A 19332-nucleotide genomic window follows, 5' to 3' on the forward strand; every position below is an offset into this window, starting at 1 on the left:
TGTCGCGAACATGTCACTGAGAATCTCAATGGTAGCTGTGGATGTGCTGGATGACATGATTATACACTCTATCCACTTCGAATATGCATCCACCACAACTAAAAACATCTTCCCCAGGAAGAAACCTGCAAAGTCGATGTGGATCTTGGACCATGGTTTGGACGGCCATGACCACAGACTCAGCGGCGATTTCGCTGGTGCTTTGCTGAGCTGCATGTAAGTGGTTCACTGATGCACACATGATTCCAGCTCAGAGTCAATTCCTGGCCACCATACATGAGACCTGGCGATGGCTTTCATCATTACAATGCCGGGATGTGTTCTATGTAGCTCACGTACAAATTTCTCTCTCCCTTTCTTGGATATAACAATACGATTGCCCCACAGTATACAATCCGACTGAATAGACAGTTCGTCTTTGCGACGAATGTAAGGATTGGTCTCCTTGCACATTTGCTTAGGTATGGCAGACCAATCACCTTTGAGGATACAACTCTACACCACTGATAAAATCATATCCTGGCTGGTCCAGGTCTTAACTTGTTGAACCGTGACAGGGGTTCCTTCATTCTCAAAAGCATCCATAACTAACAATACATCCGCCGGTTGTGGCATTTCCACCTCCGGTATGGGCAACAATTCTCGGTGCCAGGTCTATGGCGAATGATATAGTCATAAGCGGACAATGTCAGCGCCCATCTGTGGATGCGGAATGAAGCATTGGTATTGATACCATTCTTTCCAGAGAACAGTGAAATAAGCGGCTTGTGATCTGTCTCCAGTTCAAACCGAAGACCAAACAGGTACTGATGCATCTTTTTAACCCCATACACACAGGCTAGTGCTTCTTTCTCTACCATGCTGTAGGCTCTTTTTGCTTTAGACAAACTTTTTGAAGCATACGCTACTGGTTGAAGTTTACCCGATTCATTAGCTTGTTGGAGTATGCAACCAATTCCATATGACAAAGCATCACAGGCCAATACATAACGTTTACATGGGTCATAATGTACCAGCAGCTTGTTAAAGCAAAGCAGATTAGTGGCTATCTCAAAAGCTCTGTCTTGAGACGCACCCCACACCCAGTTGTCGCCTTTTCTTAGCAGCATGTGCAGTGGTTCTAATAAGGTGCTCAATTTAGGTAGGAAGTCACCCAAGTAGTTGAGTAGACCCAGGAACGAACGCAGCTCTGTCACATTCTGCGGCTTGGATGCATTCTTGATGGCCTTGGTTTCCGCGTCCGTGGGCCTGATGTCGTCAGCAGCAATTTTCCTTCCCAAGGAATTCGACCTCTGGTGCCATGAAGACGCATTTCGAGCATTTCAGTTTGAGTCCCACTTTGTCCAGACGATGTAGAACCTCTTCCAGGTTGTTCAGATGTTCCTCGGAGTCACGACCTGTGATCAGGATGTCATCTTGGAACAGGACAGTTCTGTGAACGGACTTCAGTCGACTCTCCATGTTCCTCTGAAATATTGCTGCAGCCGAACGATTTCCAAAAGGGCACCGGTGATAAATAAACAGTCCTTTATGCGTGTTAATGCACATAAGTCTCTTCAACGTCTCGACCAGCTCCTGTGTCATGTAGGCAGACATCAAGTCCAGTTTGATGAACGACTTCTTCCCGGCTAGCATTGCAAACAAGTCATCAACCTTCGGTAATGGGTACTGATCCTGTTTCGAAACCCTGTTGATCGTAGCCTTGTAGTCTCCACAGATTCTGACTGTGTCATCACTTTTCAGCACAGGAACAATGGGGCTGGCCCATTCATTAAATTCAACCATTCATTAAATGGTCCCTTCACGCTGGAGTCAGTTCAGTTCGATTTCGACCTTCTCGTTCATCATATACGGAACTGTCTGAGCTTTATGATGGACAGATCTTGCATCCGAGTCCACGTGGATCTGCACCTTGGCTCCCGTAAAGTTGCTGATGCCTGGTTCGAACAGCAAGTGGAACTTGCTCAGTACTTGGGTACATATATCTTTCTCCGATGACAATGCCTTGATGTCATTCCAATCACATCTGATTTTTTTCAAGCCAGTTGCTGCTGAACAGCGTGGGCCATTGCCTAGGACAATCCACAGCAGTAACTCATGAACTGCACCGTCATATGACACTTTAATTGTGGCACTGCCAATCACCGTAATGAGTTCTTTGGTGTATGTGCGCAACTTGGCATTGATGGGACTCAGCCTGGGCCTCACAGCCTTAGTATCCCACAGCTTGTCGAATGCCCTCTGGCTCATTATCGATTGACTCGCCCGTGTCCAGTTCCATCGATACCAGCACCCCATTAAATTTCACGTTGATCATTATTGGTTTTCTCTTAGTTAGGAACGAATACAGTCCATACACTTCCTCCTCTGGTATCTCGGATTGCATATCCAGATCCGCGCTTGTCTGACCATCATCCTCCATGTGGTATGTCGCAGCACGCTTGCTCATCTGCGGACACTTGTGCTGGAGATGCCCCACTCTCAGACAGCCTTTGTAACTATTTGCTTAAATCGGCACTGCTGGTGCTGGTGATTTCCCCCACAATGCCAACACAGAGAAATCGGATGCATTCCCACTGGCAGACTTTAGGCAGCCACAGGTTTCACGTACGCAGTTGGGTAGGCCCTGCCATGTCCCGCTCTGCCGAACGCCAAATCAATCATATTTACAGTAGTTGCTGAGTTTCGATTTTTCACTGATATCTAATTTAGACTTCTATCCATCGTTGTGCATGACTGAGCGATCGTGATGACCCTGTTCAAGTCCAACATCTCCACCGCCAGTAGTTTACACAGGATCACCTCGTGGTTGATGCCAATTACAAAGAAGTCCCGCAGCATGTGTGCCAACACAGCCCCAAACTTACACGGTCCTGCTAGACATCTCAGGTTGGCAACGAATTCCGCCGCATTCTGGCCCTCTAAGCGAACGTGCGTGTAAAATCTGTATCTTAAGATGATGATGCCTTCGTCTGGCTTAAGGTGGTCCTGTACCAGTGTACACAATTCTTCATATGTTTTCTCTGTTGGACTCACAGGCAGGAGTAGATTCTTTATCAGACCTTAAATTTTAGAACTGCAAACTGTGAGGAACACTGCCCGGCGCCGATCTGCTTTGCCGACCTCCTCCATTTTGTTGGTCACATTCCATCAATCGCTCCAACAATCCAATTGTGCTCATTTTTGCATGCAAAGGTTCTTGTTGCCTCGTCGCCAAATATTGTGTATGCAATAACTGTTAGACTGAGTACTGTTTAACTCCAAGAGGTATGACCTTGGCTCTGCTTTATTAAGGCCCAAAGTGACTAATATACAAAATGGCTGGCCTTTTATACTTGGGCTGCACACACTTGCGTGCAGCCCAATGGCCTCCAGCAGTGACGCCATCTAGTGGCTAGTGATCCCAAAAGTACATACATGACAGTGTTTTTGCATGGGGCCGCACTGCTGGCTGAGCTGCAAGACATAAATGAGGTTATTAGAGGAGAAGTGGTGCTAGGGTCACAAGGTGAGTCCCGCGCTACACACAGCATATGCACGACAAAAGCAATACCGCTACCAAAATCATCACAGACATCACATTTCATGACCATCACCAAATTCTGGATTGCAATGATTCTCATGAGGACATCATTATTTAGAGAATTTTATGATTCATCTATCAAATAATATTGGTCGGATATGAGTGGGTGTGGCATCTATTGACTTTACATCACGCAATGGTGTATACTTTACTCACGTGGCATCACATCAGGCTCTGCTGCTGCTTGCATGGCCAACCGAGGGTGGGTCCCCACTAATACCAGCACCCACGCCTTGATGTCGGTGAGGTCAATGATGACTGATGGCCTCCAAACCGTTCGCCTCTGCTCGGCCCTATTCCTCGACAGCTTCTTCTGTAAAAATTAACAACAGCACGACATGGCATGAGATCATTGCATGATATCATTGCTAGGTACTGTCACAGAGACTGATACAACACATAATCGACAGATGTAAACATTCTCTACCAAAATACGTACATCCTGACCACAGGCTTTGAGTACAACCTTCCCAGTATAAGTGCAAGACATCACATCTGATTTTAATCACTCATTACACTTACAATTCCAATGATATAAATATATAAGTACATGTAAATACATGTGATACTTACTCTGGCGGATCCGACAAGGTCGTTCCATCGCTTGCGGCATTGGTTGCCCTCACGCACCTCGTTGGTCGCCGACGAGACCACCTCAGCTATCTCGGCCCATATCTTCTGGTAGGCCTTTGGCATGGGCTTCCCACGGCCTCCCTGGGTCAACTGACCCCAGCGTGACTCGACCTTCTGCATGAGGGAGGCATTTGCCTCATCCGAGAACCTCCTTGCTCTTTTGCGTCCCCCCAATTGTTCTTCTCCCAGCTCACTGCTTTCACCAGCGTCCTTAGTCTCCATAGCATGCTGGGTCGCCTCCTCTATCCCTAACTATTATTTTTTCCACAAAAACTCGGTGCCAACTATCTTCTTTGTGCTTAGCAGGCTTTTTGCTGCTGATGAATCTCCCTCGTACCTCCCACAACAGCCAAAGAAGCACACACCACACCCACACCTGCTTTCAGTCCCTCTCTGCTCCCTCTCTCTCGGTCTCCTCTTATGCGCATGTAATGATGACCCCTGACCTCCTGAAACGCGGGAAACGAGCGTTGCCATGCAGTTGCTATGGTCGGCGATACTTTATGGCAGAAGGTCAAAAAAATTTAACACTAATGCCCATTTCAGATCGCTCACACAGTAACGCCCATTTTCAAATATGGAAAGTTAGGGTTTTGAAAATATGCGATAATCCGGCGATCTCAAAACCCATTTTTACCGCCCACGCTGGAAATAACACCCATTTTTGGGCGATCTGCACAAAAAGTGGAAAGTCTAGCCCTTGGGGTCAGAAGTTCATCTCAGGGTCGAATAGGACACCGAGATTACAAACAGTCTGGTTCAACCGAAACAGTGGCCAGGGAGGGGAATAGAATTAGTAGCAAGGATATGGAGTTTGTAGAGGAAGATGACAGCTTTGGTCTTCTCAATGTTTAGCTGGAGGAAATTGTGGCTCATCCAAGACTGGTTTTCAAAGAAGCAGACGGTTCGCAGAGGCAATGGAAAGGTTGAGAGAGGTGAAAATGCAGAGCTGTGTGTCGTCAGCGTACATATGTAAGCCAAGACCAAGTCTTCAGATGATGTCACCAAGACAACTTATAGAGGAGAGAAAAATGAGAGCAAAGTACATTTTGCTGTATAACCTTTTTCACATTTTAATATCCTGGGATCATCTTTTCTTATTTTGATTTTATTGTGCTATCGGATTATGGTCTGGTTGGTGCTACTGCCTGGCTGATTGGTTTGCTGTGCTCTCTAACACATTGACAGGCTGCAACTCTTTGGTTGAGTTTACTAGCTACAGGCACAGGGAGAATTAAATTGTATAGTTTAAATGTTTTAATTTAAGTCAACTTTATTTTAAATCCTTTGAATAATGGAAGTTGGTATTTTTAGCATTTTTTTCTCGGAGTCACCAAAATATACATCTCATACAGAGAAACTTGCCATCAAAACTTCTAAAAGAACTAAAATTTTAAAATCGAAGAAATCATTTGCATTTATAAAGTGGCTTTCACGGTCTCAGGATAGAAACATAGAAAATAGGTGCAGGAGTAGGCCATTCGGCCCTTCGAGCCTGCACCACCATTCAATAAGATCATGGCTGATCATCACTTCAGTACCCCTTTCCTGCTTTCTCTCCATACCTCTTGATCCCTTTAGCCGTAAGGGCCATATCTAACTCCCTGTTGAATATATCCAACGAACTGGCATCAACAACTCTCTGCGGTAGAGAATTCCACAGGTTCACAACTCTCTGAGTGAAGAAGTTTCTCCTCATCTCGGTCCTAAATGGCTTACCCCTTATCCTTAGACTGTATCCCCTGGTTCTTGACTTCCCCAACATCGGGAACATTCTACCTGAATCTAACCTGTCCAGTCCCATCAGAATTTTATATGTTTCTATGAGATCCCCTCTCATTCTTCTCAATGCCAGTGAATACAGGCCCAGTCGATCCAGTCTCTCCTCATATGTCAGTCCTGCCGTCCCGGGAATCAGTCTGGTGAACCTTCGCTGCACTCCCTCAATAGCAAGAATGTCCTTCTTCAGATTAGGAGACCAAAACTGAACACAATATTCCAGGTGAGGCCCTGTACAACTGCAGTAAAACCTCCCTGCTCCTATGCTCAAATCCTCTAGCTATGAAGGCCAACATGCCATTTGCCTTCTTCACCGCCTGCTGTACCTGCATGCCAACTTTCAATGACTGATGTACCATGACACCCAGGACTCGTTGCACCTCCTCTTTTCTTAATCTGCCGCCATTCAGATAATATTCTGCCTTCCTGTTTTTGCCACCAAAGTTCATAACCTCACATTTATCCACATTATACTGCATCTGCCATGTATTTCCCCACTCACCTAACCTGTCCAAGTCACCCTGCAGCCTCTTAGCATCCTTCTCACGGCTCACACCGCCATCCAGTTTAGTGTCTTCTGCAAACTTGGAGATATTACACTCAATTCCTTCATCTAAATCATTGATGTATATTGTAAATAGCTGGGGTCCCAGCACTGAGCCCTATGGCACCCCACTAGTCACAGCCTGCCATTCTGAAAAGGACCCATTTATCCCGACTCTCTGCTTCCTGTCTGTCAACCAGTTCTCTATCCACGTCAGTACATTACCCCAATAACATGTGCTTTAATTTTGCACACCAATCTCTTGTGTGGGACCTTGTCAAAAGCGTTTTGAAAGTCCAAATACACCACATCCACTGGTTCTCCCTTGTCCACTCGACTAGTTACATCCTCAAAAATTTCTAGATTTGTCAAGCATGATTTCCCTTTCATAAGTCCATGCTGACTTGGACTGATCCTGTCACTGCTTTCCAAATGCGCTGCTATTTCATCTTTAATAATTGATTCCAACGTTTTCCCCACCACTGATGTCGGGCTAACCGGTCAATAATTCCCTGTTTTCTCTCTCCCTCCTTTCTTAAAAAGTGGTGTTGCATTAGCTACCCTCCAGTCCATAGGAACTGATCCAGAGTGGATAGACTGTTGGAAAATGATCATCTATGCATCCACTATTTCTAGGGCCACTTCCTTAAATACTCTGGGATGCAGACTATCAGGCCTTCAATCCCATCAATTTCCCTAACACAATTTCCTGGCTAATAAAGATTTCCTTCAGTTCCTCCTTCTCACTAGACCCTCGGTCCCCTAGTATTTCCGGAAGGTTATTTGTGTCTTCCTTCGTGAAGACAGAACCAAAGTGTTTGTTTAATTGGTCTGCCATTTCTTTGTTCCCCATTATAAATTCATCTGATTCTGACTGCAAGGGACCTATGTTTGTCTTCACTAATCTTTTTCTCTTCACATCTCTATAGAAGCTTTTGCAGTCAGTTTTTATGTTCCCACTCTACATACTCTATTTTCCACCTCCTAATTAAACCCTTTGTCCTCCTCTGCTGAATTCTAAATTTCTCCCAGTCCTCAGGTTTGCTGCTTTTTCTGGCCAATTTATATGCCTCTTCCTTGGAATTAACACTATCCTTAATTTCCCTTGTTAGCCACAGTTGAGCCACCTTCCCCGTTTTATTTTTACTCCAGACTGGGGTGTACATTTGTTCATGTTCATCCAAGTGATCTTTAAATGTCCCTAAGCATTTCACAGCCAAAGTGTAGTCATTGTTATCATGTAGGAAAATGCGGCAGTCAATTTGAGCACAGCAACAGCAATGTAATAAATGACCAGATAATCTGTTTTTTAGTCATGGTGGTTGAGGGATAAATGTTGGCCAGGACACCAAGAGAACTCCCCTGCTCTTCTTCAAATAGTGCCATGGGATCTTTTATATCCACCCAAGGGGGCAGATAGGGACTCTGTTTACCAACTCATCCAAAAGACAGTGCAGCACTCCCTCAGTACTGCCGTAGGGTGTCAGCCTAGATTATGTGCTCAAGTCTCTGGAACGGGGCTTGCACCCCTGACCTTCGGACCAGGACAAGAATACTACTGCTGAGCCAAGGCTGGCATGCAATAGCTATTTCAAAAGTCCCCATAGCAAACAGATCATGGTACAAGAGCCTCTACTGTTACCTTGGGAAACAAACAGAGTTTAAATTTACCTATTCAGTGGCATTCAATATTTGACCATAGTACTGTTGGTAATGTTATATTATATGGCCATTTTATCATGTCTATGAAATAATGGTGTAACAAAAAAATACTGCAAAGTATACAATGGTAACTGCGCAGAGGCAACAGAGTGCATAATTCATGCCTGACTTCAAAGGGGTAAGCATTTTTTCTTCCATAGCATTTCATGCATTTCCAAATCGTCTTTAATACCTGCAAAATTCAATTGTACTGAATACAAAAGCTGAGTGCATCACTTCCACATTTTGCACTGACACATGGGATGAAGTTATCAATTTAGGAATTTGGAAAAAAATTGATTGACTGCCATTGTGTTACTCAACACAAGCCATTGGCCTGCTTGGGAGGTTAAAGTTAATATTACAAATACCATTCCCTCACACAAACAAAATCTGATAAAAAAATATTTTGCAAAAATAAGTTAACAAAATACTGAACTACAGGGCTGCAAAACAGCAATTTTATTTGCATTCCATCCCCTCTGACCGTATAGCCAAAGCTTTTATATTTTTTTCTGAAAAGTCGTATCTTCTGCAGTAATCACTTTCAGGAAAAAAATTATTTTCAAAATAGCCCCACAATCTCAAGTGTTTTAAGGATTCTGCCCCATGCTTTGATGTAGTATGCTCTCTGCCTGACTCCAACAGTAAATGGATCTGGCTTTTGAAAATAAGGCTTGGAATAGCATTGACCTGGCACAAATATATCTTAGAACTAGGTATATGGTAGGAATTATGTATAAATTAAATGAATCAGCAAAATGATTTTCTTACAGCTCTCTATATTTCCTAAACATTCTGCACTGAACATTTAAATCTACCATCTACCATCTGTTATTTTGTTGCTCTGTACTCAACAGAATTATTAATGGATTGAAAGCAATTAAAATGGTCTTCATTTATTCAGCAGCAGATATTGTTCAGAATCATTTCCCAACACTTTTAGTATAAATACAGTGGTAGGAGAGATTGAAGATTCCATTTAAAAGAGGAGGAAAATATCAAGAGTACACAACAACAGTTAAATGAGTTGTGATGTGCAGTGTGTATAGCCTATATTTAGAACCAGTTCAGTTTTGCTACACTTGTGTAAGCTCTGACTGCAAAGACAAAAATAAAAAGCATATGTATTAAAACTGCATTCACTCTGATAGCAATGTAATCAGAATTCTGAGGAATTTATACCAAATACAACAAATTCAATCTTGTACTTTAGCAAGTAAATATAATTATGTAACGTATCTATGGAAAAGGCCCAACTGACTGAATCAAAACATTGTCATTTCTTTCCAGAAGCAACTGAACAGCCCCTTTACAAGGAAATTATATTTATTTTATGCCTTTAAGAATGCATTAGGGTAATTGCTACAATGAATTACCTTCTGTGCTATGAGCTTTGCTACAACATCTCTGGCATGTACATCAATTGTACAGATTGTCATAATCTTCTGACGATCACCATGGGTGAGCTCCCCTAGTAGCATGTTTATAAGAGCATTTAGCTGAGCAATCTGCAATAAAAATAATTATATTTGACTACTCAAAAAGATAAGGTACAGTACACTACATGTCATACATCGATTAGTTATTCCAGAAAGCGCTATACTTGCAAGGCATCTCCCGTTTATGTATTAACCAAAATGTAGAAAATATGCTTATTGAACAGCTGAAGCAAAATGAATGAATAGATAGTGGGAAAGGCAAATTAGTTCAATCTTATACTTTACACATTCTTGAGACTATTACCAGAATATTACTGAGGAATAAAAGATGGGTGGGATTGTTTTACAGCCTGTAATGCATTCTCAACAAACTTTCAATTTTAAAATAATGACTGCATATGTTAATCAATGGTCAGCCTTCCCTTTTTGAGTTCTGCAGCTAGAACTTACAATAATGAGAGGAAGGGATGATGGGAAATACAGGTCCACCATGTGAGAAAAAAAGCAATCAGTAAAACAGAAATTTCCTCGGGGTTCATCAGCCGGCGTAACTTTGGCCGTTGATCGACAGAAACCCCAAATAAATCATATAAACAGGGTTGCCGCCAATGTTCAGTCGACGTCACGACGGTTGATCAGGAGAACCTCTGAAGAAATTCCCAACATTGTGTGTTTTTATCAGGTTTTCACTATGCTGTACAATGTACAGGTAAAAGCCCACAACAGGTAACATAATTAACTCAGTATGGTCAAAGTACTGTAACCTAAATTTTACAATTCAAAATCCTGGTATTTACAGGTTTGATCAGAAACTTCTGTTTAAAGGCAACTCACTTGTTTTTTGTTGTAATCTTTTAAAGCAGTTTCAAAGCCTTCCTCAAGACGCTCAAATGTAATTCCAACATCTGTGGTCCACCAAATCTGAGTGCCAGTCAAAGCCACTTGTGCTGGGTAATCAAATAACCACTGATCTCTCGGCTTCTCTTCGTATGCTGCTACTGCTTCCATGATCTCTTGCTGGACCATGGTTCGCATTGTCTCCTCAAGATGACGGAGCCAACATTCAGCCTAGTAAATAAGAAAATTAATCTTTGTTAGGAACATAACTTTTATCTTTTCTTGTAGATATGCATACTGGGCCTGCTTTTATCCAGTTTAACTGCTTTATTAACTTTCCTGCCACCTTCAAAGATTTGTGTACAAAAGTATGATCTGCAAGGTTTCTGCCTCATTTCCTCACAGTTCAAATTCCCAATCTAGACTAGTGGGGGAGGGGGGGGGGGGAGCGTGGCGGTGGCGAGTCATCATAGGCAGTCCCTCGAAATCGAGGAAGACTTGCTTCCACTCTAAAAGTGAGTTCTCAGGTGACTGTGCAGTCACAGGTGGGACAGACAGTCATTGGAGGAAAGGGTGGGTGGGAAGTCTGGTTTGCCGCACGCTCCTTCCGCTGTCTGCGCTTGTTTTCTGCATGCTCTCGGCGATGAGACTCGAGCTGCTCAGCGCCCTCCCAGATGCTCCTCCTTCACTTAGGGCGGTCTTTGGCCAGGTGTCAGTGGAAAAGTTGCACTTTATCAAGGAGGCTTTGAGGGTGTCCTTGAAACATTTCCTCTGCCCACCTGGGGCTCGCTTGCCATGTAGGAGCTCAGAGTAGAGTGCTTGCTTTGGGAGTCTTGTGTCGGGCATGTGGACAATGTGGCTCGCCCAACGAAGCTGGTCGAGTGTGGTCAATGCTTCGATGCTGGGGATGTTGGCCTGATCGCGAACACGTACGTTGGTGCGTCTATCCTCCCAGGGGATTTGCAGGATCTTGCAGAGACATCATTGGTGGTATTTCTCCAGCGATTTGACGTGTCTGCTGTATATGGTCCACGTCTCTGAGCCATGCAGGAGGATGGATATCACAACAGCCCTGTAGACCATAAGCTTGGTGTCAGATTTGAGGGCCTGATCCTCGAACACTCTCTTCCTCAGACGACCAAAGGCTGCACTGGCGCACTGCAGGCGGTGTTAGAACTCGTCGGCGGCATCTACCCTCGCTGATAGCAGGCTCCCGAGGTATGGAAAGTGTTATGTATTTAATCCCTTGTAACCTGCATCACACCTGTCCACCAGAGGGCCTACCTATTGGAGTCCCAAGGGATCCCAGTATCCCTTGGGAGCACAGTATATAAGCAGGCCACCCATGAGGTACCTGCACTCTGGAACTACAATAAAGGAGCTAAGGACACACTTGCTCATTACACACAGTACTCGGTCTGACAATTTATTCTGAGTATAACAACTGGCGACGAGGTAACGAACAACCACGCGAAAATGCAAAGAACAGTCGGTATCCTGGAGAAGTTCTCAGAGGGGGACGATTGGGAGGCCTTCATGGAGAGACTCGACTAATACTTCGTGGTCAACGAGCTGGAAGGGGATGAGAACGCGACCAAACAAAGGACGATCCTCCTAACTGTCTGTGGAGCAACAGCCTATGGCCTCATGAAGAATCTCCTGGCCCCAGCTAAACCAACAGAGAACTCCTACAAAGAACTGTGTACACTGGTCCGGGAGCACGTAATTCCTAAAGAAATCATTTTGATGGCGAGATATCGGTTCTACACGTGTCAACAATCAGAGGGCCAGGAAGTGGCAAACTACGTCGCCAAACTAAGGCGCCTTGCAGGACTTTGAGAATTTGAGGGATTCCGAGAACAAATGCTCGGGGACTTTTTTGTACTTGGCATCGGACATGAGACAATCCTTCGCAAACTGTTGACTGTAAAAACTCTGAATCTGTGTAAAGCCATAATGATAGCCCAGGCATTTATGTCCACCAGCGACAACACATAGCAGATTTCGCAGAATAAAGAAGTTTTGGCCAGTACAGTGCATAAAGTAACGTCGGCTTTGAGCAGAAATGCACATGGCAAAACGTACACGCCGGCTGCTGTGGCCCGGCCTCAATTGACCTAGAGTCCGCCATCATCTGTTAATGCGAGGCAGTTAACACCCTGTTGGCGCTGCACGGGTGATCATCGGCCCCATCAATGCCGCTTTAAGCACTATGCGTGCAATGGCTGCAGAACAATGGGACACCTCCAAAGAATGTGGAGGCGAGCTGCAAACCCTGCAAACCACCATGTTGCAGAGAAAGATCGATCCACGGTGAATCAGACGGAATTGGAAACTCGTACGGAGGAGGCAGAGGTGCACAGGGTATACACGATCACGACGAAATGCCCACCAATAATATTGAAAGTTGAACTGAACGGTATTCCAGTGAGTATGTGTCATGCTTGTAACTACAATGTAACACCACTGTATTACTGTATACACTCAACTCAGATGCACACCTTGACCACAGGGGGTGAACTTATGGGAGACACTCCTTACCTGATCACACAGGTAGAAAAAGGGAGGTCGCACGTGGGGTCATCACTTCTGGAGTCCTGTAATAAAGAGTTAAGGTCACAGAGTGGCCTTGTCGCTGGAATGTGCCTCGTGTGGTTTCATGCTGTAGAGTAAGGACTTTACATTGGCGACGAGAAACGGGAATTCACGACCAACGAGAATGGCCACCGGTAGCACAGAGGAACGGTACTGTGTTGGGGAAGACTGGGACGATTTTGTCGAGAGGCTTCAGCAAAGTTTCGTTACTACAGACTGGCTGGGGGATGCAGCGGCCGACAAGTGAAGGGCTCATCTCCTGACCAGCTGCTGGCCAAAGACTTATGCGCTCATGAAGGACTTACTGGCACCCGAAAAGCCGTCAGACAAAACTTTTGAAGAGCTTAGCAAATTAATCGGGGAGCACCTCAAACCGGCAGGCAGCATACACATGGCTCGACACAGATTCTGCACCCACCGACGTCGTGAAGGACAGAGCATACCGGACTTTGTAGCGGACCTCTGGCTTTTGGCCAGCCTCTAAGTTCACAGACGCCTGCTGGGGGGAGATGCTAAGGGACTTCTTTATCAAGGGTATTGGTCATGCGGGAATTTTTCGCAAGTTAATTGAGACCAAGAACTTGACCTTGGAAGCGGCAGCGTTGTTAACTCAAACTTTCATGGCGAGGGAGGAAGTGACAAAAATGATTCATGCGCGCAATTCTGCCTCTAACGCGGCGATGGATCTGGGAGTCAACACCATCAATGCTACTCAGAGCCCCGTAGGCAGGCAGGGGCAGTCCGACATTTACCAGGCAGCAATAGACCTCAGAGCAGGACCTCAACAGAGACAATGGCAGGCTGAACGGATGTTCACGCCATCATAGTGGACAATGCGGCCCGGGATGGGGCCATTGACACCCACTAATAGGGTACTTAAGAGCAGTCAAAGGGACAGTCAGCATGGAATTCCTGACCATAGTCCCTTTGTTCCCAACAATGGAAACTTTAACTCATGCTGGAGGTGTGGGAGAAAACACTCAGCCAGATCTTGCAGATTCCAACAGTTTGTCTGCAGAAACTGAAATCTCAGTGGCCACTTAGCTCAAATGTTCAGAAAACCTGCAACCAATATATGAGGCGGATGGCCTTTTGGCTAAGATCAAGTGTACTCCCGTTTCTGACCAGCCACCATGACCTCAGGGTGGTTCCTCCCTGGTCAGGAAGGTATATGCTTGCATTTTTGGAAACAGGAGGTGGGTGGGGAGGGTTGACCCATCCACCTCCACGGAGGTGTGTGGGGGACCTGACCCATCCACCTCCATGGCACGAACCTGGTATTGCAGTACTTCCAGGAACGGTGCAGTGGCTCTAGGCCTTTTGGCTAAGAGCATTGGCGCAGAGTGATCCTTGACAGGTGCAAGGTGACCTCTGGCGTTTGTGATTTGACAAAGAATTGGAACGATTGGCTACGAATTTAAAAAAAAAAAATATATATATATATATGAGGCGGATGGATCAGAAGAGGGTTCTGTGAGGCAGGATGACTTTTGGGGCAAATCGATGGACGCCGAGGTTCAGCAGGTCCATGCGGCGAATATTTACAGTTCGTACACCAAAACGCTACCAATGATGATGAGGGTTTTGTTGAACGGTATCCCAGTATGCATGGAGCTGGACACTGGGGCCAGCCAGTCACTCATAGGCATTCAGCAATTTGAAAAGCTATGGCCACTTAAAGCCAGTAGACCCAAATTAGCACGTATTGAGACACAATTACGGACTTACACCAAATAAATCATTCCGGTGCTAGGCAGTGCAATGTTGGTTGTCACACACAATGGGTTAGCGAACCGTCTGCCACTCTGGATTGTCCCGGGCAATGGTCCCGCACTGTTGGGGAGGAGCTGGTTAGCTGAGATGAACTGGAAATAGGGGGATGTTCACGCAATGTCCTCGGTGGAGCGAAATTCGTGCTCACAAGTCCTACAACAATTCGAGTCACTATTCCAACCGGGCGTCGGGACTTTCAAAGGCACTAAAGTAGTGATATACATCACCCCGGATGCCAGGCCAGTGCACCACAAAGCCAGACCGGTGCCGTATGTAATGCGGGAAAAAATCGAGAGCGAATTGGACCGGCTGTTGCGAGAGGGCATCATCTCGCCTGTTGAATTCAGCGACTGGGCAAGCCCCATCGTTCCCGTTCTAAAAACGGATGGCTCTGTCAGGATCTGTGGTGACTACAAGGCCACCATCAATCGGGTGTCCCTACAAGACCAATACCCGCTCCCAAGAGCGGAGGACCTCTTCGCCACGCTGGCAAGCGGCAAGCTGTTCATCAAGTTGGACCTCTTTACAGCCTATATGACCCAGGAACTGGCCGACAAATCCAAACTACTGACCACCATCACCACACACAAGGGACTGTTCGTTTATAACAGGTGCCTGTTTGGCATTCAATCAGCAGCCACGATTTTTCAACATAACATGGAAAGCCTGCTTAAATCCATTACTGGAACGATCGTATTCCAGGACGACATCCTCATCACGGGTCGAGACACTGAGTAACACCTCCACAACCTGGAGGAGGTGCTACGCCGACTGGACCGGGTAGGCCTGCGACTCAAGAAGTCTAAATGTGTGTTCTTAGCTCCTGAGGTTGAGTTTCTGGGCAGGAGGGTTGCTGCAGATGGGATTCGGCCCACCGAATCCAAAACAGAGGCGATTCGACGAGCACCCAGGCCCTGCAACACATCGGAGTTGCGTTCATTCCTGGGACTGTTGAACTATTTCGGGAACTTTCTGCTGAACTTGAGCACATTGTTGGAGCCGCTACATGTGCTCCTGCATAAGGGTTGCGATTGGTTTTGGGGGGACTGTCAGGAATGGGCTTTTGATCAGGCGCGAAACCTACTTTGTTCAAACAAGTTGTTGACCCTGTACGACCCCTGTAAACGTTTAGTTCTGACATGTGATGCATCGTCCTATGGGTTGGGTGCGTGTTGCAGCAGGGTAATGCTGAGGGTCAGCTACAACCTGTGGCTTATGCCTCCAGGTCGCTCTCTCAAGCAGAACGGGGATATGGGATGGTCGAGAAGGAAGCACCTGCATGTGTCTATGGTGTAAAAAAAATGCATCGGTACCTCTTCGGTAGGAAGATTGAATTAGAGACCGACCACAAGCCACTCACATCCCTGTTGTCAGACAGCAAGGCCGTCAATGCCAACACATCAGCTCGCATACAGCGGTGGGCTCTCACACTAGCTGCTTATGACTACTCCATTCGGCACCGGCCCGGCACTGAAAATTGCACTGACGCACTCAGCAGGCTCCCACTGGCCACCACCAAGGGGACAGCTGAGCAAAGCGCTGAGATTGTCATGGATGTCGATGCCTTTGACAGTGCAGGCTCCCCCATCACAGCCCACCTGATCAAAATCTGGACAAACAGAGATCACCTCCTATCCTTGATTAAGAAATGTATCCTGACTGGGAACTGGGTGCCCGCACACAGAGCATGCCCTGAGGAGGTCAGATCGTTCCACAGACGGATGGATGAGCTCTCCATCCAAGCCAACTGCCTACTATGGGGCAGTCGGGTAGTCATGCCCCAGAAGAGCAGGGAGGCATTCATCAGGGAACTCCACAGCGAGCATGCAGGCATTGTGATGATGAAGGCCATTGCTCGGTCACACGTTTGGTGGCCTGGAATTGATTCAGACCTGGGACACTGTGTTCGCAGGTGCGCGACCTGTGCCCAGCTGGGTAATGCCCCCAGGAAGGCCCCGCTCAGCCCGTGGCCCTGGCCCACCAAGTCATGGTCAAGCATTTACGTTGACTACGCGGGCCCGTTCATGGGGAAGATGTTCCTCATTGTAGTAGATGCATACTCGAAATGGATCGAGTGCATCATCCTGAATTCATGCACGTCATCCACCACTGTGGAAAGCCTACATGCGATCTTTGCAACACATGGCTTGCCAGACAGCCTGGTTAGTGATAATTGCCCGTGTTTCACGAGCTATGAATTCCGGGATTTTATGTCGGGCAATGGCATCAACCACGTCAGGACTGCGCCGTTCAAGCCGGCCTCCAAGGGCCAGGCGGAACGGGCAGTCCAAATCATTAAGCAAGGTATGCTCAGGATTCAAGTACCCTCCCTACAATGCTGCCTATTGCGCCTCCTGCTGGCCAAAAGATCCCGCCCGCACTCGCTCACGGGGGTCCCGCCCGCAGAGCTACTAATGAAACAGGCACTCAAAACTCGGTTTTCCCTCATCCACCCAGTCCTGATCGACATAGTTGAGGGCAAGCGCAAGTCACAAAACGAGTACCATGACCGTAATTCAAGGGGGAGATGTATAGAAATAAAAGATCCTGTATTCGTCCTCAATCACGCCATGGGGCACAAATGGCTTGAGGGTACTATAATTTGCAAAGGGGGGAATAGGGTCATCGTGGCAAAACTCAACAATGACCAGATATGCCACAAGCATCTGGACCAAGTAAAAAAAAGGTTCAGCATGGACACGGAGGAACCTGAAGAAGATCATGAGATGGAGCTCACACTACCACCAGCGAACGTGCAACAAGAGCAATCAGAAGAATGCACAGTCCCTGCGGTCAGCCCGGAACACCACAGGTGACAGACACTCACGTCAGTGTCCAACAACCAGAGCCGCAACTGCGGCGCTCCACGAGAGAGCGTAGACCACCTGAAAGACTAAACCTATGATCCCAGTAAGACTTTGGGGGGGGGGGGGGGGGGCGGTGCGGGGAACGTGATGTCATGTTTGTAACTAGAATGTAACACCACTGTGTTACTGTATACACTCAACTCAGATGCAGTTCTTGACCACAGGGGGTGAACTTGTGGGAGACACTCCTTACCTGATCACACAGGTATATAAAGGGAGGTCCCACGCAGGGTCATCACTTCTGGAGTCCTGTAATAAAGAGTTAAGGTCACAGAGTGGCCTTGTCCCTGGAATGTGCCTCGTGTGGTTTCATGCTGTAGAGTAAGGACTTTACAGTATGGAGCTGGACACTGGGGCAAGTCAGTCATATTGAGTAAAACGGCCTTTGACAGGCTGCGGGGAAAGAAGGCACACAGGCCCAAGCTCAACCCCATTTACACCAAACTAAGGACTTACACAAAGGAACTAATCCCTGTAATTGGCAGTGCTGAAGTCAAAGTCTCCTATGTTGGAGCAGTACACGAACTCCCACTATGGATTGTGCCAGAGGATGGCCTCACATTGTTTGGCAGAAGCTGGCTGGGGAAAATCCGCTGGAACTGGGACGACATCCGAACACTCTCGTCCATCGACGACACCGCATGTACCCAGGTTTTAAGCAAATTCCCTTCGTTATTTGAGCCAGGCATTGGAAGCTTCTCGGGGGCGAAAGTGCAGATCCATTTGGTTCCCGGTACGCGACCCATCCATCACAAGGCTCGGGCGGTATTGTACATGATGCCTGAAAAAGTGGAAATCGAGCTGGACAGGCTGCAACATGAAGGCATCATCGCGCCGGTGGAATTCAACGACTGGGCCAGTCTGATTGTTCCGGTACTCAAGGAGGACGGTACGGTTAGAATTTGCGGGGATTATAAAGTAACGATTAACCGTTTTTCGCTGCAGGATCAGTACCCGCTCCCCGAGGATCCATGTAGACTATGTGGGCCCATTCCTCGGCAAAATGTTTTTGGTTGTCGTGGATGCTTACTCAAAGTGGATTGAATGTGCAATAATGTCTGTAAGCACATCCACAGCCACCATTGAAAGTCTACAAGCTATGTTTGCCACGCACAGCCTGCCTGATGTCCTAGTCAGCGACAATGGGTCGTGCTTCACCAGTGCAGAATTCAAAGAATTCATGACCCGCAACGGGATCAAACATGTCACATCTGCGCCATTCAAGCCCGCATCCAACGGCCAGGCAGGACGGGTAGTTCAGACCATCAAGCAAAGCTTGAAACGCGTGTCGAAAGGCTCCCTGCAGACCCGATTGTCCAGAGTACTGCTCAGCTACCAGAACAGACATAAAAACATAGACCCCACTCACTCACCGGGATTCCCCCAACTGAGCTGCTCATGAAAAGGGCGCTTAAAACAAGGCTCTCTCTGGTCCACCCTGATCTACATGATCACGTGGAGGGCAAGCGGCATCGACAAAATGTACCATGACCGCGCAAACTTGTCACACGATATTGAGATCAAAGGTCCTGTGTTTGTGCTCAATTATGGACATGGTCCCAAATGGCTCGCTGGCAC

General features: G+C 46.6%; 1 protein-coding gene across 1 annotated transcript in view; it reads right to left on the reverse strand.

Annotated features, from left to right (window-relative positions):
- The window catches only part of dnah9l (dynein, axonemal, heavy polypeptide 9 like), a 668659-nt gene that overhangs the window by 409448 nt on the left and 239879 nt on the right, over positions 1-19332 (reverse strand). The window contains exons 30-31 of the mRNA XM_070873660.1: positions 10517-10750; positions 9620-9751 (exon numbers count right to left, since the gene is read on the reverse strand). Of these exons, the coding sequence (XP_070729761.1) occupies positions 9620-9751; positions 10517-10750 (366 nt within the window). The remainder of the gene's footprint in view (positions 1-9619; positions 9752-10516; positions 10751-19332) is intronic.

This window comes from Pristiophorus japonicus, chromosome 3, assembly GCF_044704955.1.
Source record: "Pristiophorus japonicus isolate sPriJap1 chromosome 3, sPriJap1.hap1, whole genome shotgun sequence".
Taxonomy (NCBI): Eukaryota; Metazoa; Chordata; class Chondrichthyes; family Pristiophoridae; genus Pristiophorus; species Pristiophorus japonicus.